Here is a 24040-nt window from a genome sequence, read left to right as displayed (position 1 = left end):
AATGTAGCAGGCATGATGGAAATGGGGAATCACGCTCTGGAGCCGTCACAGCAGTAGCTGACACAGGCAAACGTCATCAATGGATTCCCCTCAATGGATCCCTGTGTACTGAAGTATTTTCCTCCCCCAACAAAATACTGATCAATTACAAAGGGAAAATCTTACAGTAGAAAAACATGGCCGACACCAACTTTACTTGGTGATGAAGAGGAACATCCCCAGGAGTGGGGAGGGAGCATGATTTCTTTTTTTCTTTTTCTTTTTTTTTTTTTTTGAGACGGAGTTTCGCTCTTGTTGCCCAGGCTGCAGTGCAATGGCACGATCTCGGCTCACCGCAATCTCCGCCTCCTGGGTTCAGGCAATTCTCCTGCCTCAGCCTCCTGAGTAGCTGGGATTACAGGCACGCGCCACCATGCCCAGCTAATTTTTTGTATTTTTAGTAGAGACGGGGTTTCACCATGTTGACCAGGATGGTCTCGATCTCTTGACTTCGTGATCCACCCGCCTCGGCCTCCCAAAGTGCTGGGATTACAGGCTTGAGCCACTGCGCCCGGCCTGATTTCTATGGTATTCCTGTGCCACATGCAATGCCCCCGTCTGGCCATGAGGCAGCATCAGACAGCTAAGGCTCAAACTACAGCATGGAAAACAGCCAAACACATGAGAGACATGCTGAGGGCCTATTTCAGATGGAAGGAGGCTGATGAGACGTGACAACTAAATGCAAAATATCTTCCTGGAGAGATTTCTGAAACAGAGAAAGAGAGAGGGAGAGAGAAAGGTGGAGGGGAACAGAGACAGAGAAAGCAAACAGAGAGACAGAGAGGGAGGAAAGGAGGGAGGGAAACAGGAAAGGGAGGGGAGGGAAGAAGAGGAAAGGGCGGGGAGATGTGGGGGAAGGAGATGCAGAGAGAGAGGGAGAAATTGTAGGGACAGTTGGCAAAATCCTAATGGAGTCTGTGGCTTGGATGGTTGCATTGCATCAGTGTTGATTTCCGGTCTGGGAGGCACGTGGGATGGACATGTGGGAAAGTGCCGTTGCTTTTGGGTGGTGTACACTGGACTGTCTGGGGATGTGCAGAATCATGTCACATACGTCCTACGTTGCAGACAGATGGACAAGGACAGGAAGTGCAGAAGAACATGCCTGGAGAATGCAGGCATGGAGATGCGGGAATTCTCTGTATGGTTCTTGTAACTTTTCTATAGATTTGGAACTACTAAAATTTTTTTTAATGGAAGGTAAGGAGGAGTGGTGGTGAGCTGCAGAGACTGCTGGAGCAGAGGAGTGGTGTTGTGGCGGTTATTCTGGGGTCTGAGTAGGGGACAGGTGGCCCAGGGGGCTTCTACGCATCTTGGGAATCACAGTCAGTATGAAGTTATAATCACATCTCTCTGTCCTGTTTTTTTTTTTTTCCTTTCTTTTCGAAATGGGGTCTTGCTGTGTTGCCCAGGCTGAAGTACCAAGGCTATTCATAGGGGAGATCACAGCTCATTGCAGCCTCAAAGTCCTAGACTCAAGGGATCCTCCTGAGTAGCTGAGAATACAGGTGCAGGGCCACAGCTGGCTAATTTGTTTTTTAATTTTTAATTTTAAAATTATGTATTTATTCCATAGGACAAAGTCTTAAATGTTGCTCAGGCTGGTCTTGCACTCCTGGGCTCAAGCCATCCTCCCACCTCAGCCTTCTAAGTAGCTGGGCATCCGTCCTATTTGTAAAGGACCGGTGAAACATGACCTTTACTGGAGCTCTGGTATTATTCCAGGATGAAAACCCCAGAGTGCAATCAAACACCCTAAGAGAACAGCCCTCAGCCCACATGGAAACCCGCTGATGGGGGACGCCTCTTCCGGAGGGCAGGCCTCTCATTCTACAGGGCCACACCACCTGCGGCCTCTTTCTAACCCAGATGGTTTATGGATCCCCAGAGGCCACTTGGTGGGAAAGGTCTGCTAAAAATATATGATCTTGGAGTCTAATGAATCAGAAGCCAGGCAGAGCTGAAGCAACTGCCGTCACCCTAGCGGAAAATCACACCTGATCTTCTTTGCAAATCTGTCTCTTGCCTAGAGACTGGGAAGCTAGAATAAGAGAAGAAACCGAGAGGACAGCACAAACTCAGAGAGAGGTGGCACAGATGCAAAGGGAGGCGACCGGCTCTGGGCATCTTCCCTGTTCGCTTTGCTGCAATCTAACTTCCGCTCTCCTGCCTAGGTAGCGCTTAGGATTTACAGTTTACTAATACTTAGGAAAGGAGGAAAAACACTCTAATTCTTTTCATTATCTGAAAAATAGGAATGCACAATGATTTCAGAACTCTGCAAGGAAATGAATCAAGCTCAGCTCTCCTTCTTTCTACTCTGATGGCACAGAACTCGCAGCAGCCCTGTGCTCTGAGAAATCCTGTAGCTCAGCAGCAAATCAACTGCAGAGGCTGATGGGCCCTTGGGAAGGTGGAGGAGGAAGTGTGAGCTCGAGTTAATGAGAGGATAGGACTCTCAGATGCAGCTCAGCAGCTAAGAATATCTCCTCTGGACTAGAAACAGAGTCTGTGCCTGAGATCTTGGTATTCCTCTTAAAAAGAAAAAAGACCCAGACCTTCAGAAGAAGGGCAGGGGGTTCGGGAGAGAAGAACCCTGGACTTCTAAACTGTCCTTATCTATGACCTCCCAGGCCTCGATGTATGCTGCTTTGTGATGACAGAACTGCTCTGAGCTTCTAATTTTCTCTGAATTCCACAGTTCCAAGAATAAGACGACGTAACAGCCTGCAGAAAATAGTTCAGCTCTGTGTTTTGTGTGTACCGAAAAAAAATATGCCAAGATTCACGTAAACTGTTAATAGTGGTTTGGAGGAATGTAAGGAAGTTAAAATCAGAGCCAGGGCTTGTCAAAATGGAAAGGGTTCATACCAAAGAAGTCAGCAAACTGACACAAGAGCGGAAAATCAAACCCCGCATGTGCTCACTCATAGGCAGGTGTCGAACAATGAAAACACATGGACACAGGGAGGGGAGCACTACACACTGGGGTCTGTTGGGGGGAAACAGCGGAGGGACAGTGGGAGGTGGGGAGTTGGGGAGAGATAGCATGGGGAGAAATGCCAGATATAGGTGATGGGAAGGAAGGCAGCAAACCACACTGCCATGTGTGTACCTATGCAACAATCTTGCAGCTTCTTCACATGTACCCCAAAACCTAAAATGCAATTAAGAAAAAAAAAAGAAGTCACAGTGAATGCAAACAATCCCAGCCAATTCTCATTCCTCCTCTAGTCTCAGCACAGCAATGGGATCTGTATTCAGCATTTCCTCTAACAACCAGAGAGGCGACTCTTCCTCAAGGCCCAGATGAAGTGTCACTTTGTGACTTTCCCTGTCCCCTCTCTTTGCCACACTGTACCCTATTTCCAGCCCCCTAAAAGAGGATTGCTTTCTTGGCCACGTTCCCACAGCCCTTGGCAACGCTCTAAGACCCTCATCACCCAGAATTGCCTTTATCTGCGCTTGCGTCTGCCTAACCCAAAGGCCGGAAGCGTTTGAGGTCCTGTGTTCTGCTCACCTTGGTAATCAGGGCCCAGCATGGAGCCTGGTGCTTAAGAGCTTGGGGAATTGAATGCCCCTTCATGCCTCCTGCCACACACAGGCCTATCTTTTTTCTTAGTCTCTCGGCACCGTGAAGAGCACATTTGGTCTTCATATTCTAAATGAAACCATAAAGTGGAGTTTAGGGAGTGTGTTTTCCTTGCACCATGTTGTGGATTATTCCTGAAGGTGCTAGTCATCCTTTTCTCAGTTCCTAGGATTCCATGGAATGTCCCTGCTGCTTCATTTGTCCCTGGCTACAAATGAAGATTATTATGTGAACTGGTCAATTAATTTTTCCTTCGCTGCAGAGAAAGGGACAACAGACCAGTCCGGGGCAGATCACCCAGAGGAATAACAGGCTGGCCACGCAGGGTCAAATCCATCCTCCAAGTGAGTTCAGAGGCTTGGGCTGGGCTCTCAGTCCTGGGCTGTGAGACTCTTCACCTCTCTGAGTCTCCCCGGCCTCCCTGGTCAAGCAGCTGCTCTAACCAATTCTCAGGGTGATGTGAGCATTAGCGGTGTAGCAGGTACCAGGTGGCATGGGGCACCTAGCTGCATGTCTGTGTAACGCAGAATACCCCTTTCCCAGGTGGGGGCTGCAATGAAACATTCTCTCTTCCTCATCAGTATTCCAGAGCTGCACCAAGGTAGCAAGTCGAAAGAAGCTTTAATACCACAACTTTATCATATCAGGAAGGCTTTCTGTGTGTTTTGGGGGTGCAGGTAGGATCAGAGAACTACGTAGTTTAATGCATTTTTCTATGCCTGTCCACAGTTCCTAAGAAAAAGACGATGATAGAGAAAAGTGCCAGGTCCTAGCTCTATACAGATCTAGCTCTAAGCTCCTTAGCTGAATGGACCACCATCCTCACCCTCTTTCATTTCATGCACCCGGACTTCCCCAGACTGCCCCTTGCCCCAGTGCCCGTTGGCACTCCTGCCTTTGTGGTCTGTGCCTTCTCACTGCATTTCCCATTTCCCAGTTGTCTACTCCGCTACTCGTACCCTTCCTTCCTGACTTTTCTCGGACTCGTTGGCAGGTCAGCCACTACCCTGAGACCAGAAACAACGTGAGAGCAGGTCCCGAGACCTGCTGCCTCTTGGCCCGTTAGAGGAGCTCAAAAAGTATTTGTTGAATGAATGATTACATGGACAGAAACATCCCCTGTACTCCTCCAGGATGGCACATATCATATTGAATTTGCAATCTTTTATCTACAAGCTGGACTTTTCACCTGCCTCTGAGTTCTTTGAGAACAGGGCATGAATTTATTTATCTTGGTTAGCCCTAGTCTCTAGCATGGTGCATGGGTCAATTGGTCAAATACATGTTTGCAGAATAAATGAATAAGCACAGAAATTTCATCTTGGACTTTTTTTTTTTTTTTTTTTTTTTGAGATGGAGTCTTACTCTGTTGCCCAGGCTGGAGTGCAGTGGTGCAATCTCGGCTCACTGTAGCCTCCACTTCCCAGGTTCAAGCGATTCTCCTGCCTCAGCCTTCTGAGTAGCTGGGATTACAGGCATGAGCCACCATGCTTGGCTAATTTTGTATTTTTAGCAGAGATGGGGTTTTTCCATGTTGGCCAGGCTGGTATTGAACTTCTGACCTCAGGGGATCCACCCACCTCAGCCTCCCAAAGCGTTGGGATTACAAGCTTGGAGCCACTGCATCCGGCCTCATCTTGGACTTCTTAAGCCCAACTCACGAAATCCAAAGTCATACAGTATAAGATATTCAGAAGTAACTTCTAGAACTCAGTTTCCGGAGCTAGAAAATAAAAATTGAGTGCCGTGAGCTCCACTAAGCCCTAAGATGCTATAGCTTGGAAAGGTTGTAATTATCACCATCACCAGAGCCTAAGAAATCCTGATGAAAAGACTTGGCATTTGGCTGCTGTAGAAAAGACACTGTAGCAGAAATTATTGTTATAGGTGCTCCATTTATTCCAAATGCCCGCAACCCTTTACCTTCAAGATAAATAAGAGCCCAACAATAATAGGCCTTCCTAATGCACACAAGAAAATTTAGGGCACATCGAGGGAGCTGGTGAGGTTTCACATGCTTTCCTCGGCTGGGTTGTAGCACTGGAAGCTGTTTATGCTTTTGTGATCATTCAGATGGTCGAGCTTCTGGACACTGCAGCAAATATTGCCAAATACTCGACCCGTGGGGCTAATGCCAGCATCTGAGCCGTGCTTATTGCAGGAGTCATTATCCTAAGTATGCACGATTGCACAAGGCTCTTATGAAGTGATGGGGCTTAGTCTAGTTCTTACGTGGACTAAGTATAAAATACGTAAGCTTTAACCATTCATGGCTAAAGCAAACAACATCGCTGCATTTTTTTCCCATTCGGTCTGCCAACTGAGTTTATGAACATCTAGTATGGGTAACGCAGAGTCCCGACACGGAGCACCGGGGAAAGCAAAGTCCTGTCCCCTCAAGGTGCCTACAATTTAGTGAAGACAAAAACAAGCAGACACATACACGCATATGAAGGCAGGAGTAACAGGCACTACAGAGAAAAATGCAACAGGCAAAGAGGACCAACGGTGCCTGCGTTGCTCCAGGAAGGCCTTGATTTTTTTTTTTTTTTGAAACAGAGTATCGCCCTGTTGCCCAGGCTGGAGTGCAGAGGTGCGATCTCGGCTCACTGCAACCTCCACCTCCTGCGTCCAAGCAATTCTCCTGCCTCAGCCTCCTAAGTACTTGGGATCACAGGTGCCTGCCACCATGCCTGACTAATTTTTATATTTTTACTAGAGACAGGGTTTCACCATTTGGTCAGGCTGGTCTCGAACTCCTGACCTTGTGATCCACCTGCCTTGGCCTCCCAAAGTGTAGGGATTACAGGTGTGAGCCCCCACGCCCGGCCCGGAAGTCTTCACTTTTAACTCTTTGCCTTATGATGAGCTGCAGATGGCAAGGCTTCTCTTTTTCATAGAAAATTATCTCCTGGAGTCTCAAGCTCTTTCTTTCCTATCAGGAAGGCCAAATGAACCAGCGAGTGTCAGCGTCATCAGAATAGAACAGAAAACTAAAAGAGTGAAGCTTTTTCCCCTGGGATTCCAGCTCACGGCCCCCAGCAGAGCATCCACGTCAGCCTGACAATTGTAGGAATTCAGGGGACAGAGGGTGGCACTACTCTCTTCTAGCTTTATTTTATTTGGTTAACTCATCAATGTGTATAGTTAACTACTCATTCCAGAAAGTATTTTTGTATTGCTATAGTCTCCATGAGAAAATATTTTGATTTGATATCAATAATCTAACAATAATTGTGGTAACTGAGCATATGAAGCTAATACTGGTCTGTGCATGATTATGTGGCCATTTATTAAGACAAATGCCAGGGCATTCATTATAGCACACACCCTATGCCAGGCACTATGGAGAAACAGAGTCCCCGGTCATGGGCTTTGCCCTCCCGCGGCTTGGAGCCCACCAGAAGAGGAAAGACCTGCTGGGTTTTACCACGCCGCGTGGTGGGGCCCTCTAGGCTTGAACCTTCAGAGAGATAATTGACACATCACAAAGGCAGAGATTGCTTCAAGCTATGGGGATCAGGGCTATCTTCACAGTGGCTGCTGAGCTGAGATCGAACCTACCAACACATTGCTATGTGGCTGCTCCAGCAGCAGGAATGACCCAGTCCCGGGCCGCACAAGGGCCCCCAGCAACATGTGTGCCAAGACCACCACATCTAGGGTGATGACACTCCAAGCCTGGGCACCAAGTCCTCTGGCCTCCCCACTTCCCCTCTCTGCCCCTTATTCAAAGCCACCAGGGGGTCCCGCCTGGCCCCTGCACCAGCCTCCTCACCAGTCCCGCTGCTCCTGTCCCTGGGCCTCAAGTCTATCCTCCACACGGCAGCCAGGGTGATTGCTTAGAAACCTTCATCAGCATAAGGCAGCTCTTGTGTAACACCTTCAAATGACGTCACCCTTATGGCAAAATCTAAGCCCTCACCAATGCAAGCCGTCCTTGATCCGGCCCCAGGCATTCCTCCCACTTTGCCTTCCACCTTCCCTTCCATCACTCAGCTCCAGCCTCGCTGTTCCCCAAGCAAACCACTCTCACTCCTGCCCCAGGGCCTTTGCATGTGTTTCCTGCTCTCCCAAGAGTGCTGTTCCCCAGAAGCCACATGGCTCTTTCCCTCACTTCTTCCAGGCCTCTTGAAAGTCATCTCCCTAGAGAGCCCTCCCAACCACCCCACAGAAATAAACACCTTGACCTTCCTCCCTGCCGGCATCTCCTCATGTATGTGCCCACCTTCTTGGCTATTGTCTCATTTCCTTCACCAGCATGCACAGCCACGAGAGCGCAGACTATTTTGTCTGCCTTGTTCAGTGCCTAGAATAGGCCTGGCACAGAGTGGGTGTTTAATGAGTCCTGTGGAATGACCCCACATGGGTGAGTGGGAGTATATTCAACATGCCTTTCTTCCCTGCTCTCATCAGCCCCCGCCAGCACTCGCCTTCCTCGAAGGCTGAATGATTTCCAAATATCTATCTTTGGGCCGGACCTCTTATCTGAGTCCCAGGCTCAAATATCCCAACTGCTTACTATATATTTCTGCTCGCATTCCTCAGAGCCTCCCTACTGGGATCCACATGCAGCCCTGCGCTTGACCCTTTCCCCCGTGTTTCCACACACCGCTCCACTCCCGGCATCCCCCATCTCCACGGATGGCGCCACCACCCCTCTGCTATGGAAGCCAGCCCTCCCAGGGTCATTCTCGAGCCTCCTTCCCTGCAGTGCCCCATCCAATCCATCACCCAAGCCTGCTGGCTCTGCTCCGTCTCCACAGCCATGACCCTCATCCAAGCTGCCCACGCTTCCCTCCTGCGACTGCACAGCTGGGCCCTCCACAAGGTAGCCGGTGAGACCCTTTAAAGCACACCCCTGATCATATCACTCCTGTGCTTGAATCTGTGGTTCATGTCCCTCTGCACTCCGGAGAAAGACTGGACTCCTTCATGTGGCTTCTCCAAGGGGTAATATTCGACCAGGACACGGCAATACAGCTGCTACAGGTGTTAAATGCTGAAATGCTCTACTCCTCACCAGTGGCCACTACCGCAGGTTCTTTTTCTTTTTCTTTTTTTTTTTTTTTTGTGATGGAGTCTCACTCTGTTGCCCAGGCTGGAGTGCAGTGGCACGATCTCGGTTCACTGCAACCTCTGCCTCCTGGGTTCAAGTGATTCTCCTGCCTCAGCCTCCTGAGTAGCTGGGATTATACGCATCTGCCACCACGCCTGACTAATTTTTTATTTCAGTAGAGAAGGGCTTTCACCTTGTTGGCTAGGCTGGTCTTAAACTCTTGACCTCAGGTGATCCACCCACCTTGGCCTCCAAAATGCAGGGATTACGGGTGTGAGCCACCACACCCGGCCTGCCACAGGCTCTTAAGTACCCCTATCCCTGCTGTTCTGGCCACTGTCCCTTGCCTGAGGCCCCTTTCTCTCAGTCAGCAACTACAGGGTTAACATCTGTTGCAGCTGGTGAGCACACACATGCATGCACACACACTGCTCTGACCCAGGGGCACGCTGTCCCAGGTGTTTGTAATTTCGACTTCTAGTTTAGATTTGGGGGTCCATGTGCAGGTTTGTTACACGGGTGTACTGCATGACTCTGAGGTTTGGAGGACATACAATCCCGACACTCAGGGAGTGAATACAGTACCCAATAGTTAGTTTTTCCACCCATCTTCCCCTCCCCCCCTCCCCCACCCATAGTTCCCAGTGTCCCCTGTTCCCATCTTTACGTCCCTGTCTTAGTCACTGAGTGTCGTGACTCTCACCCCTGCCTATAAGCTTCAGCACGATCTCAGCTCCACCTCGCCTGGCCTCTTGTGCTATCTGCGCTGCACCCACTCTGGGCTTCCTTCAACCCTCTGCTTCTTTCCCTGCCTCTGGGGCTTTGCCCAGGCTGCTGTCTAAGACAGGCATGTTCTCCCTTGCTTCACCTCATTCGCCCCTGCTCCTCCCTCAGCTCAGCTGTCTCTTCCTCATGGTAGACTTCTCTGACTTGTGACTCTAGGGCAGGCCTCTCCTATATTCTCTTAAGATTCTCTGCCTTCCCTTCATGGATCCTAACATGGCTTTTGGTGTGCATATCTGTTCGTGTGATCATTTGATTAACAACGCTCACTGCCAATAGACTACAGTTCAGAGAGGATAAAGACTGTGACTTTAAAAAGGAATGATTCTATCCCTGCAGCCCAGCTCTCCACACACACACACAAGTACACGTGGCAATGCACAGGAAGCACACTGGAGGCAAGCATTTAAAGCACAAACAATTTTAAAACCGGCATGCATATAAGGGGCTCGTGTAGGCATGCATGTGTGTGTTCTTACATAGAAATTTCTTCTTTCCCAAAGACATGGTAATGATAACGATGATAGATCATTAGTAGACACGGTCTATGCAACGAGGAACTGCCCTGAATATTCAGATGTCTCTTATATAAGCCAGGAGTTTCTCTTTCCATGCTACTTAGAGTAATTACTTCCTATGACGGCAAACAGTACACATTCTTTCCACAAAAACATACTATTTGAAAGTGTGTTACTTATGTAAGGTTAAGTATTTGCCCTGTTACCGCCACCACGGTCCGTCAGCTCAGAAGATTCAAGCCGAAAGCCAATTCTCTTCCCATGACCCTGAGACAAGAGCTTGCTTTTATGCATGTTTTGAAAAGCAGAAAGCTCTAGTCACATTAAGAGGCTGGCCCTGTGCTCATGACGCCGATGCAGGCTTATCCCGCTGGGTACACTTGTGTGTTTCATGCAGGCATGGGTTCAGCCACCAGAGTCCTGCTCCCCTTACCAGGACTCTCCCCTCAACAGCAAGACCAAACTGCCCTGTGCAACCAGAAGGAGATTCAGGCAACCCTGACCAGCTCCTTTCCAGGTGCGGCCACCTGCAGCCACCTGTCCTGCTCAGCCACAGACCATAAGACAGGGACCCAGAGGGCCACAACTGGCAGCCATGGGAATTAACCAGGAGCAAGAGGCTTTGCACTCGATACAGCCTGTCTTTCGTTCCCTTCTGACGCTCATTCCCTAACTTGCAGCAGTGGCCTCTGAGAGAGAGGCCAGGCTTAGCCAGGACTGCAGTCTTGAGTCTGAGGAGGAGCCTCCCCTCAGCCTCGAGCAGGGCTGACAGCCACTTGTCACTGGCGCTGAGCCGATCGGAAATGGTGTCAATAAAGTGCAAATAATGCCTCGGTGCTTACTGCTCTCTGAGCCCAAAACGGACAGAAGAGGTGCTCTGCGGAGAGAAGGCAGAGTGACAAGACAGTTACACCCAAGGCCTCTCCAACGGAAGACCAATCAGGACACAGCCATTCCCCGGACGGCATCAAAATCTTCCAGTTTCACACAGAAAATGAGCCCTGGCTCAAGTCTCACACACGTTCGGTTGTCCCCATTTCGGCTGAATGGATTCCTTTGAGAGCTGGAACCTTAACCCTTGGAAGGCCTCTGAAGGTATGATTCACCTCCACTGAGCACTGCACTGCGGAGAAACGCGTCTGCAATTCTCTAGCCACGGCAAGAACAAAGCAAGCCTGCAGGCGTGTGTCTCCGCAAGCCCCGGAACCCGTCCCAGGTGGAGAGACAGAGCAATCCCTTGCCTATGGGGGTGCTGGGGCAAGACAGCCGCAGCCTGCGCAGCTGCTTCCGGGGGGTGCGGAGACAGGAAGGTCCCAGACTCCGTCTCCTGAGCAACTCTCACACCAGGACTGTCACCCTGACCCCAGACTTTGCTGCATCCACCTCTTGGCATCAAAAAATGGGCTCAGAGTTTCAACGTGCTATGCGAAGGCAAGCCTGAGCTCTGGATGTTTGGTTAGAACCAACACAATGTCCTTTGGGCGGCGGATATGTGGATGTTGGCCGCCTTCTGGTTGGAGGGATGAGAAAAGGGGCGGGGGACCTGGTTCCCCATCCAGTTTGCAAATTCCAGTCAGGTCCATGTGCCTCACCTTCCCTTTGAAGTGCACTGCCAGGGGCTTGGCTTCCTAACACACACTTCTGTTTCCCGTCACACACCACACCGCTCCATCCTCTCTGATCTTTCAGCTGTGAATTTTTGCCACTGCAAGACCAACTGAATCCAAATGGGATCTTAGCCCTAGGAATGAAGGCAGGCAGTATTTTGCATTTTATTGTATTTTATCTTTGACATGGAATCTTGCTCTGTCACCCAAGCTAGAGTGCAATGGAATGATCTCGGCTCACTGCAACCTCCGCCTCCTGGGTTTAAGCAATTCTTCTGCCTCAGCCTCCCAAGTAGCTGGGCTTACAGGCACCCCCGCCACCACACCTGGCTAATTTTTGTATTTTTAGTAGAGACAGGGTTTCACCTTTTTGGTCAGGCTGGTCTCAAACTCCTGACCTCAGGTGATCCGCTTGCCTCGGCCTCCCAGAGTGCTGGGATTACAGGGGTGAGCCACTGCACTGGGCGGTATTTTGCATTTTAAACGGGGGCAGGAGGGCAGGGAAACAGAAGATGAGGCAACAGGACAGAGGCACATTGTCCATGGAAAACTTAACCTGCATTTGGAAAATCTGGCCCTGCTAGCTCGGAAAAGTCACCCAAGCCACTAAAGTATGGAGGAAGCGTGAGGACATTATGCTAAATGAAAGAAGCCAGGCGCAAAAGTACAAATACAGCAGGATTCTGCTTCTTTGAGGTTCCTAGAGTAATCACATCTGTAGAGACTGGAAGTTGAAGAGTGGTCACCAGGGGCTGGGGAGTAGAGGGAAATGAAGCGTTAGTGTTTTTGCAACATGAAAAGTGTTCTGGAGATGGATGATGGTTACATAATAATGTGAATGGACCTGAAGCCACTGAACTATATGCCAAAAAAATAGTTAAGACAGGAAATTCTATGCTGTATATTTCACCACAATTAAGAACAAATTTTTAATGGCTGAGGTGGTTTTTAAAAAGTTGCAATGGGTAAACTGTATTCTAAATCAGAAACAATTAGCATGTGTAACTAAACAACTTAATTGGCAGGCAAATATCAACACACACACACACAAAGCCTGTCACCAATCCACAAGCCCCAGCCACACACCTGTGCCCTTCCTGGAGGGTCATCTCTCTCTCAGTTAGTTCCTGGATCTTTGGCCCCAAGCCTGAGTCTCTGCCCTCCAGCCCGAACCTAACACATTCCGTTTCCCCGCCAGCCCCTCCTGAAGCTAAGTCTCAGCTATGTCGCTCCAGAGCCCTGGAGAACCTCTGGGCCACCCTCATTATCCTCAACCCCAGCCCACCCACCTTCATCAGCCCCTGACCCAAGCGGGGCCTCATTCACCGACTTTCTTCTCAGGCCAGCAGAGAACCCACACAGACTACCAGTGGACAAAGGAGACTGAATGTCCCTACTGACACAGCATCTTTCAAAAGCTCTTCCTCCTGCTCCAATTCAAAGGCCACATATTCTAAGACAACAGCGGGACTGACTGCAACTTCTGAGAGAGGAGGCCGCAGGGGATCTGTGCGGGCCTCGCCCACACTGTTCAGGCATCAGCCCTTCTCTGCGGGGCACTGGGCCACTACGGGAGTGGAAATACCAAGGTTAGGGCCTTCCACAAGCAGCAGCCCTGGGGGAGTTTTGAGGCCACTGGGAAAAGGTTAATAGAGGCAGTTTCAAAGCTCTCAGGAAATGGCATCCGCCAAGAGCTACTCTTCAGAGACAACAGGCCTGCCTCCATCCCACTTACCTGGTTACAGGTGTTAATATCTACCCCATTCCGCAGGTGATCCAAAGCTTTGTCCAAGTTACCTGATCTTGCTGCTCTCAGAAAGCTGGTAGCAGCATCAGCCTGTGAGGAAAAACAGCAGGCGGTGAGTGTCCTGTGTGCGTTAATGACTTCCCCACCCCATTCAAGCCCCGGGCCCCTGCAGCTGCTTCTGCACCCTCTGATGTGGCACCCTGGTGCCCACAGTGACACCAGGTATGCACAGGAGCCCTATAACCCTGGTTGGACTGCTCTCGGGGTGAGCTGCCTTCTCACCCAGGCCTCCCTTCTTTTCCATTTTTTGTTTTTTGTTTTAAGAGAGAGAGTCTTGCTCTGTCACCCAGGCTGCTGGAGTGCAGTAGCACAAGCACAGTTTCCTGCAGCCTTGAATTCCTGGGCTTGAGAGATCCTCCCAAGTAGCTGGGACTACAGGTGTGCACCACCTCGCCCAACTATTTTTTTAAAACTTTTTTTTTTTTTTTTTATATAGAGACAGGGCATCACTATGTTGCTAAGGCTGGTCTCAAACTCCTTAGCTCAAGTGATCCTTCCACCTCAGCCTCCCAAAGTGTTGAGATTACAGGCATGAGCCACCGTGCCTGGCCCCCTTTTGGTCTTTTTATAAGCAAACGTTCTTGGCTTGGACTCGGGGAAGAATCAGCCTTTGAGAGGGAGCCCATTCCGATGGCGAGTGTGCAATGCAGCCTGGTGTTTCCCTGCTCTGAGGTTTCAGGGGCTCCACGGTCTTGCTAAAGAGTCGGCAGTATCACAGAGATCTCTGGCCCCAGAAGTCATGAATGCAGGCACCAAAGAAGCCAAGCTGGGCTCTTTGGGGCTGTTTTGTGTTTTTGTTTTTATTTGTTTGTTTTTCCTTTTTAGAGATGGGGTCTCACTATGTTCCCCAGGCTGGTCTCAAACTCTTGGGCTCAAGTATTCCTCCTGCCTCAGCCACCCAAAGTGCTGGGATTAAAGGCATGCGTTGCCATGCCTGGCCCTGTGTTTTTGTTTTTTAAGTAAACAGCACATAGCACTTACTATGTGCTAAGAGCCGTTATCAGCACTTTACATATACACTCAAACCCATTTATTCAACCAACCGTGGATAGAAAATTTGCAGGAAAAAAAATAAAAAATAGCAATACTAAAATAAAAAGTAATGCTAACAGAAAAGCGATGCTGTACAATTATTTACAAAGCATTTACATTGTATCAGGTATTATAAGTAATCTAGAGATGATTTAAAGTATACATGCAAACACTGTACCACTTTATATAAGGAACTTGAGAATCTGTGGATTTTGGTATCTGCGGGGGTTCTGGAACCAATCCCCCAGCAGATACCGAAGGATGGCTATAATACATATTCACACACATGCATGTGCACAGGTATGTATTTAATCCTAATTTTAAATACCTAAGAGGTAAGTAGGATTGCAGAGTCCCATTTTACAGATGAGCAAACTGAGGCACAGAGAGCATAAGTGCCTTTTGCAGGGTCCCACAGCAGGGAGGAGGCACAGCGGGACTCAGATACAGGTAGTGTGGCTTGGAAATCCATGATCCAGACCTCCCATCTCTGCAGCTCAGTGTCAGCTTTAACACCAGGCACCCCCCAACCAGATTTCTTGAATGAGAGTGAAGCCCTTCTGTTCCTTAGCTGTTGCTATGTCACCCACCCCATGCACCTCAGAGACCTTGCCCCTAGGAACATCTGTTTGCTTTAAAGATAAGTGACAGCCAGGGAGGGTGAGAGCTGAGGACGATAAAATAAAGTTTACTAATTGATATGGTTTGGCTGTGTCCCCACCCAAATCTCATCTTGAATTGTAGCTCCCATAATTCCCATGTGTCATAGGAGGGATCCAATGGGAGGTAATTGAATCATGGGGGTGGGCTTTTCCCATGCTGTTCTCGTGATAGTGAATAAGTCTCATGAGATCTGTTGGTTTTATAAAGGGCAGTTTCCCCGCACATACTCCCTTGCCTGCCGCCACGTAAGGCATGACTTGCTCTTCCATTACCTTCCACCATGATAGTGAGGCCTCCCCAGCCATGTGGAACTATGAGTCCATTAAACCTCTTTCCTTTATAAACTACCCAGTCTCAGGTACGTCTTTATTAGCAGCATGAGAACAGACTAATACACTCACAAAGACAAATGTAGTGGTTAAAGCCCAGTCCTAGGGCATTGGAGCCAGCAGCCTAGGCTCAGAGCCACTCCACTGTGTCTAGCTGAGTGCCCTCAGGTACGCAGACGCCCTTCGCTTCCTTTTCCTTATCTGTAAGCTGGGGAAAATAAAGTCTTTCTTGTTCCCGTTCATGATGCTTAAAGGGAATACACAGTGTTTGGCACACAGTTACACATGAGGCTGAGTTGAAGGGGTTAGAGTGGTCATATGACAAGAAGGAGCAGTTGATGCCATTCCCACACAAGACCCACACCCGGTGGCTTCCTCTCCCCCTGGGCACTCTGTCTCCTTCCTCTACATGCCCTCCTCAAAAAAAAAATGCTGCAGTGGGCTGAATGGTGCCCCCCAAAAGATATGTCCACACTCTCATCCCTGGAACCTGTGAAGGTGACCTTTTTTGGAAAAAAAAAAAGTCTTTGCAGATGAAATTAAGTCACGGATCTTTAGATGATATCATCCTAGATTACCTAGGCTGGCCCTAAATTCAATGACAAGTGTCCTTAGAAAAGACAGAAAAGGAGAAGACACACAAACAGATGCGTGAGTGTGCACACATACATACACACATGCACATGCACACGCACTCATATGCACACAAGCACACACAGAGATGCGTGTGTGTGCACACATGCATACACACATGTGCACACACACGCACACACACATACACACATGCACATGCACGTATACACACAGAGGTGAGGCTATGTGAAGACAGAGGCAGAGACTGGAGTGACTTTAGCCACACACAAGGAAGCAAAGAACCTCTGGGCAGTGAGGAAGCATGGAAGAGGGCCCTGAAGCCCTGGAGAGAGTGTGACCCTGTGGAGACCTCGATTTAGACCTCCAGCCTCTAGACGGCCAGAGAGCACATTTCTGGAGCGTTAAGCCACTAAGTGTGGAGTGATTTGTTACAGCAGCCACGGGAAACTAATACACACATTAGTGATGACCACCTTTGAACACCCTTGAACATAGAAGACTCCAAATCTATAGCTGAAGACCAAATGGAACTCTCATCCTCCTCCCCAAAGCAGCACTTCACATCTTCGCCACTGAAACAGGAGGTCCCCAGGGCATCCCAGCCTTCCAGGCAGGAGGGTCCTCCCTCCACACTCGGGTGCTGCCCACCACCCCCGACCCCCTGCCCACAGCCTCAGGCCCGCAGAAGTGCTGCTTCCTCACTCTGCCTCCCAGCCAGCCTCCTCCACCACTGCCTCACTGCTCTTCCCCAAATCCTGACTTCCTGCCAGCCCTCCCCAACCTTAGGTCCCACATGAGCCCCCTATGATGTAAGTTCAAGTTCAAGTCCAAGCCCTGCGGCTGCCCGCTGATGACAGATGCTCACTCATCTCGCTGTCTCCACGGTGGCAGGAGGGCCCCTTCCCCCCGCCTCCCTTACCCTCTATGACACTCCCCTGCTCTGTCTACCTCCTGGCTCTCACGTTCTTCCTCCCAGGCCCTGAAGCTCCGACTGACTCTCACTCTGGTTTGCTGATTCCAATCTTTTTTCGTTCCAGGCCCCAAAGGTGGCTACATCCTGCACGAATGACACTGTGCTTAGACTCTCAGTATTTGCCATGTTTAAATCTAGGAACCACAAAACAGGAGCTTCTTATTTCTTAATCTATTTAAAATATCTCTTTCTGTAGCTATTTAATCCAGGCAAGACTTATCTCCCCAGACAAACTGTTTGCTTCTTGGGGCAGAGACCAAGTCTTCTGCTTCTTTTGAGTCCTCCAAAGCATTAAGTATCTGCTAGGCCAAGGCCTCCCTTGACCTAAAGCACATGGCATTCACATCCTAGGTGCCTCAGCAAGGCATCTGTGGGGCAGGAAATAGTTCAGAAATGAAGATCAAGCTGTTGGCTCTCCAGCCATGAGCTGGGTTTCCAGAGAAAACCCAGTCAAGGTTTAGTCTCTCAGATAAATGTCTATTTATGCCTGCTGATTCAGAAAGTCTGTCTGGATTCAATTATTAGGAAAAAGATTATATTATTCCCCAAGAATAAGACTGTTAAAGAGATGTTTCTCCCATCAATTAACTACCGTTTACAGTGCAATAATACGATTCGGGCTGAAAACCTGAGGGTTGGTAGATAAAAATAGATGCGATATTCATTGATGACATTGTTTGACTGTTCAAAGCATTGAATCCAGGAAGCAAATAAGAATATGTATGACAAACTGGCTGGGTGCTGTGGTTCCTGTAGTCCCAGCACTTTGGGAGACCGAGGAGGGAGGACCACTGAGGCCAGGAGTTAGACACCAGCCTGGTCAACATGGTGAAACCCCCGTGTCTGCTAAAAATACAAAAAGTACCCAGGCGTGGTGGTGCAGGCCTGTAATCCCAGCTACTTGGGAGGGTGAGGCAGGAGGATCACTTGGACCTGGGAGGCGGAGTTTGTAGTGAGCCGAGATTGTGACTCTGCATTCCCGCCTGGGAGACAGAGCGAGACTCTGTCTCAAAACAAAACAAAACAAAACAAAACAATATTTATGTCAATTAGACAAGCACACAAATAGAAGTTAAGGGAAGCCCCATCTGGACTAGACTGAGGAAAGCTAAACCATTTCTGCCATTGCCATAATAGAATACTAAAAAACTATAATACCAACCACAGGGTCAAATGCATTATAGCTTTTAATTCTTATCACAGCCTGTGGGGAGGTATAATTATTTTCCCCATTTTAGAGGTGATGAAACTGAGGTTTGGAGAGGTTAATAACTTGCCCAAGTCACTCGGAGTGATTGAATCCAGGGGTACCCCACTGAAGTATCTGCCTTTCCACTGCCCTTGACCTCAAGGGCATTCCTTGCAGTTTCAAGCCTGAGGGCCAGACAGACTAGCGGCTGGTCAGGCCTACATGCCCCTCCCAATTAAACAGTCAATCCACAGCAGAGTGAACACGCTGGGAGTTCTCACTAGGTCCAGACTCTGTCCCTGGGCACTCTATTCAGACCAAGACAGATCTCTAGAAAGGAGAGATCTAGTTCCAGCCCTTCTTGTCACTGATGATAAAATTAAGGCCCAGGGAAGTAAAGTGACCGGTTAAGGTCACCTCAATAGTTAGCGGTGAAATGCAATAGCTAAGGCTTTTTCATTTTTTTTTTTTCTTTTTTTGGTCTTCTATAGGCAGAGAGTAGTCAGGACTCGGCAGGATCCTCAGGGCATCTGGGAGGTGAACTGCAGATAATGATGCCACTCACAATAGCAACTACACATCACTTGTTTTAATTCTACAATGTGTTTACTGGGGTCTTATTGCAAGTCCAATATCCCGCTAGGGCAAAGAGAGAATAATAACTCGGAATATAGGTCCTTGCCCTCTTGATCTGAACAATCAAGTGACTGTGTTATAAAGGGGTCATCTGTGCACGCATGCACCTGTGGATCCTTTCCACGAGTATTCACTGAGAACCCCCTAGGGGCCAGGCAATATTTCAGCTACAGAGCAAACGGCCCTAGTTGGGATGTGACTCATCTTTACCATCTTGTTCTGCTGAGCCCCTACTGCCCATCTATCTAGTCCAGCTGCTCCAGTTCAATGACCTGTCCTCGGTACCTCCAGCATATGCAACAGGGCAGAAGGAATATCCAAAGAATCCAAAGTGTTCCATTCAAAATATTTACCTGAGCGCCTATTGACCTGAAAAACAACAGCAACAAAATATAAACCTGATCATCTCCGGGCTATGACAAACCGGAGCAGAATGACTGGACCTCTCCACATCTCATCCATCTCCAGACCAGAGGGCAGGAGGCCTGCCTGTTTCCTATACGGAAAACTACCCACTGTGTTCACAAACCCCGGTCACCAGTGAGGCGCGGGCACCTCCGCTGTGCACCCCACCAAAGCTGTCTTCTGGTGTCTCTTCCTCTTCTCATCTCCAGCTTTGTTTTCATCTAATTCTACCTGTGTGCCTGTTCGGGGGTCTGCACACAGCAGACATTCTGCTGCGCCTGCTTCCCTGCTGCCTAATCTATGTGATGTCCCTGAACTTCCTTTCAAAACAAAACACCTATACTTTCACAAAGCTCTCCCTAGGTTTGAAGCACACCACATAAATTAATTCACTCCTTCCTCGGAATAATCTCACAAGGCAGGTGTTTTATTATCTCCTTTTTACAGATGAAGTGATCAAGTCACAGAAAAGTAAGTTGTCCAAAGTCACACAGCTAATACATGACCTGACCAGGATTTGAGTTTAGGTAGCATACTTCCAGAATCTTTCTCTTAACTATTGTGCTACACCGCTTCCTAAGTCAATCATTTCCTTCCCTCCCTCCCTCCTATTTCCCTCCCTCCATTCCTTCCTTCCTTTCTTCCTCCCTCCCTCCCTCTGTCCCTCCTTCACTCCCCACCTTCCTTCCTTCATTCCTTCCTTCCTTCCTCCCTCCCTCCCTTTTTCCCTTCATCCCTTCCTTCCTTTCTCTCTCTCTCTCTCTCTCTCTGTTTCAAGACTCTTGCAGAGTGGTTCCCCCAGTGGTGCGATTATAGCTCACTGCAGCCTCAAAGTCCTGGGCTCAAGAGATCCTCCTGCCTGAGCATCCCCCTTCCCCCTGAACAGCTGGAGCTACAGGCATGCACCACCACACCTGGCTAATTTCTTTATTTTTTTGTAGAGATAAGGTCTCCTTATGTTGCCTAGGCTGGTCTTGAACTCCTGGCCTCAAGCAATCTCACTTCAGCCTCCCAAAATGCCGGGATTACAACCTTGACCACTGTGCCAGCCTAATCATTTTCTAGTGCTCATAAGGGTCTCTCCAGTTCAGCTCTGACTGGAGAAAGCCTTCCGCCTAGGTTTGGAGGCTGTGTCGACGTCAGGAGGAAGGAAATGGAAGAGAAGGAAGGGAACAGAATTCCTCTTAGGACTCAAGTTCTCATCAAGCCTGCTCTGACAGGGTGGTGAATCCTGGTTACCTGAGACACCCAGACTATTATTAAACTTGCACTTCCTGAGCAGATACTAATATAGCAATAGATGGGGAGCGAGGGGGCTACGGTATCCTGGGAATGAGGGGCCGGAAGCACGCTGCAGAATGTCAACATGCTGTCACTCATGAGTAGGGGGTGTGCGGAAACTCCGGGCAGGCGGACCAAGGTGAGAGAACCCTGGGGCCCCCTCACACCTTCTCTGGGAGTTGAGGTGCCCTAAGTTTTCCCAGGACAAGTCATGACTGACCTTCTCAAGATCTTCACAAAATTCCTGTCTAGAAAGGTGAATGGAAACTGAGCTAACATCAATCGCTATAAACAGCAAGAAGGCAATACCACTTTCCCAAAGGGCCTTGTCGGAGCAAAATGTAGCTTTTTGAACACAGCCATTGTCAGAGCTCTCAGGAAGAAACTCTAGGTCTTTTCCTGGGGGAACTGCAGCCCAGCCCGGGGACAGGCAGCATCCCTGATGTGGAGCTGTCTGCTTGTGCGTGGGGGGTCTGAGAGCCTCACTGGGGTATCAGGAAAGACAGCTATCCCCAGCCAGCACACCCGGGTAGCCTTGCCTTTACTCCCTTGACAATGGAGAAACAGAGGTGAACATCGGGCCCTAGTGAGTGTGTGTTTTATTATATTTCTTTCCTTTTGCCTTCCAGAAAGTTGTGCTGTTACAGCTTTACGAACTGTCTCCAGGCACCCCAGTCTGACTGCCACTGGCAAAAATAAAATGAACACCCTAAAGATGTCAATGAGGAAACAAGACGCCTGAGCAAGAGTGCTGGGCTCCCTCTTAATCTCTCAACCCAAACTCAGAGTCTTAGGAAAATCCCTGGGGTTCCCTGTGCTGTCTGCTCCCCGCCCTGGAGGCCTGGCAGGGTGGGCTGGGACGTCGCTGGGGAAGCCCTGGCTGGGACGGGCTGCTCGGCCACTTGATGCTGTGCTCATCTAAGGTCCCGAACCTCCATTTCCCCATTGCTAAAATGGGGATCCTGTCAGGGGGCTGCGAGGGTCTCGGGGGACAGCGGAGGGGAGCTCCAGGCTTGCCAGGGCGCCCAACAGGTCTGCCTTCCTCTGCCCCCATTCATTTCCTGCTCTCTGGGGGCCTCTGGGCGCCTAGCGTTTCTGAGGTTTAGGGGCCAGACGCGCTACACACCAGGCGCCCGGCTCAGCCCAAGGCCGTGCATCCCCCACCCCCGGCTGAATCTGCGCGGCCAGGCTCTCGCCCTAGAGTGAGGGGACGCGGCCTCGGCCAGGGCCCAGCCCCTCTCGGGGCACCCGGGTGGCGGCTCCACGCTCCTGCCCGTGAACCTCTCCCGGGCCGGCCACAGGTCTCGCCGCCTCCCGGCCCCGTCTCCAGCCCCTCCGCGGCCGCAGCCTCCAGGCCAGAGGAATTTTCCCCTGGATCCTGCTAGAAACCTCGGCGTCCGGCGTGAGGCAGCAGAAGGGCAGCCCCGGCGCGCGTGCCCGCACCCGCCCGAGAAAGTTGGCGCCGGGGAGCCGGGCGCGGAGCCGCAGCCCGCAGGACCGACGCAGAGCCCCGGCCCCGGCCCGGATCCCCGCGCCCCGGCTCCGGCCCAGAAACCGCGACTGCTCGTGCACTCACCGCAGAGTCTGGCCCGGACCTGCCCTGTCGCGCTGCCATCGTCCGGCGCCCGCGCTGAAATCCGAGCCCGGCTCCCGCTCCCCCTCCCGGTTATCTGCTGGGCGGCGCGGGGAGCGCCAGCAAGTTACGCGGCATCTGGCTAAAAATACAGGCGCCCTCCGTTCGCCCGGGCCCCGGCCCCGGCCCCGGCCCCGGCAGGGATCCGATGCGCCCCGGCCCTGCGCTCTCCCGCCTGCCCGCCAGCCGCTAATGGGATCTCTTCATTTTCTCCCCATGATTATGTCAGATGGGAAAGTTAATGCGAAGCGCTCTCTGGAGAGCAGGCACCTGCTGCCAAGCCCTGCGGAGGGGGCGCGCGCGGGGGCGCCGGCGGGGTGCGGCCCCAGCTGCAGGTGCCGGCCGGCGGGCGGGCGCGGGGCGGGCGTCCTGCCCCTGCGGAGGGGAGGCACACACGTCCAATGGAGGTGAGGAGCTCCAAGCTGCATGGCCTCCCGCCCTGCCTCCCCGAAAGCCCCGGTAAATGGTTCCCGGAGCCGCCGAGACGCGGCCTGGGTGAGCCCAGCAAACTCTATTTATGCCCCATAACCGATTTGCATGTTTTGAGCTCTTCCATCGTGTCCTGAGATACCAGTTAATCAGCCTATTCCATATTCTGCCTGAGAGCCGCCTCGCGAGACGCAGCTGGGTTGCAGGAGGGCAGAGCTGTCACTCTCGCTGCCTCCCGCACCGCTCTGACGCTGGCGGTGAGCTAGCGTCACCCGAAGCTGTGTCCGCAGTCAGCTCCAGGATTCTGGCCTGGGACCACCATCACCTTCTCATGCAGTCATTTCAGGGGCAGATGTCAAAACCCATGTCTGGGGTTTTGGGGAAGTCTTGGGGTGACATCATGAAGAGTAGGCTCAATTCAGAGCGATGAGGGAACCGTGAGTAAAAGCAGTGTCAGGTAACTGGGCCCCTGGCAATATGGCTTGTTCAGATCATAGGCGTTTTCTATCATGAGCCAGCTTCGTGCTGGCTTCAAATCACAGTCAAGATAAATACCAAATGCTCTATTCCTGTCCCCCTCTTCCCTGACATTGTACAGTACAGCTGTGCGTTGGTGTGGAACTGGTAGGCTGAGCACCTATTAGCTGATGGGCATATTGAATTATCTCATTTAAATCCTCATGGCCACCCCATAAGACAGGCACCACTACTGCAGTTGGATAAATGAAGAAACTGAGCCCAGGGAGGTAATGGGTCAAGACCAAGGTCCCCGTTAGTAAACGGTGGGTCCAACTGGTTCAGAGCCAAACTGACCCAAAGCCCTGCCACTAGCAGCACTGGCAGGATTTCTAACAATAGTGTGCTCGGCACCAGGAAGAGATAATGTGGGGGATGATCTTGAAGGATCATAATTCCAGCACTTTAGGAGGCTGAGGCGGGAGGATTGCTTGAGGCCGGGAGTTCAAGACTAGCTTGGGCAATATAGTAAGACCCCCGTCTCTACCCCCCCCCAAAAAAAAGTTTTTAATTAGCCAGGCATGGTGGCACACGCCCATATTCCTAACTGCTCAGGAGGCTGTGACAGGAGGATCACTTGAACTCAGGAGCTGGAAGCTGCAGTGAGCCATCATTGCACCATTGCACTCCAGCCTGTGTGACATAGTAAGACCCTGTCTCTAAAAAAATAAAAATATTTAAAATTTAAAAAGAAGAAAATACTGTGAGAGTGTCTTACAAAGCCAGAACCATGCAGCAATGGGGTGGGGTGGGGGGGAGTGTCCCAAGGAAGTAGGATAATCAAAGATCAAAGAAAAGGCCAGGATTTGCCAAAAGGAGGGATCTGAAGTGTAATAATACAAGTAACTCCTCCTCATGGAGTTAAAAAACTGGTATTTGAAGACAACACTGTGAGAATTCTCCAGGCACAAGACCCTCCACAGAACTGGGGTTGAACTTGAGGATGAGCGCC

At 50.4% G+C, this 24040-nt stretch overlaps 1 protein-coding gene across 6 annotated transcripts in view; it reads right to left on the bottom strand.

Annotated features, from left to right (window-relative positions):
- ANK1 (ankyrin 1) overlaps window positions 1–24040 on the bottom strand; it is a 249618-nt gene that overhangs the window by 93512 nt on the left and 132066 nt on the right. For 5 of the 6 annotated variants that reach the window (XM_074383825.1, XM_074383830.1, XM_074383826.1 and 2 more), the window contains exon 2: window positions 13337–13438. In XM_074383825.1, the coding sequence (XP_074239926.1) occupies window positions 13337–13438 (102 nt within the window). Of the gene's footprint in view, window positions 1–13336; window positions 13439–22086; window positions 23763–24040 lie in introns of those variants that run through there. The other variant, XM_074383828.1, reaches the window with a different exon arrangement.

This window comes from Saimiri boliviensis, chromosome 13 (assembly GCF_048565385.1).
Source record: "Saimiri boliviensis isolate mSaiBol1 chromosome 13, mSaiBol1.pri, whole genome shotgun sequence".
In the NCBI taxonomy this organism is placed as follows: Eukaryota; Metazoa; Chordata; class Mammalia; order Primates; family Cebidae; genus Saimiri; species Saimiri boliviensis.
Note: the sequence above shows the minus strand (reverse complement) of the source record. Positions and strands in the feature narration are given on the sequence as shown.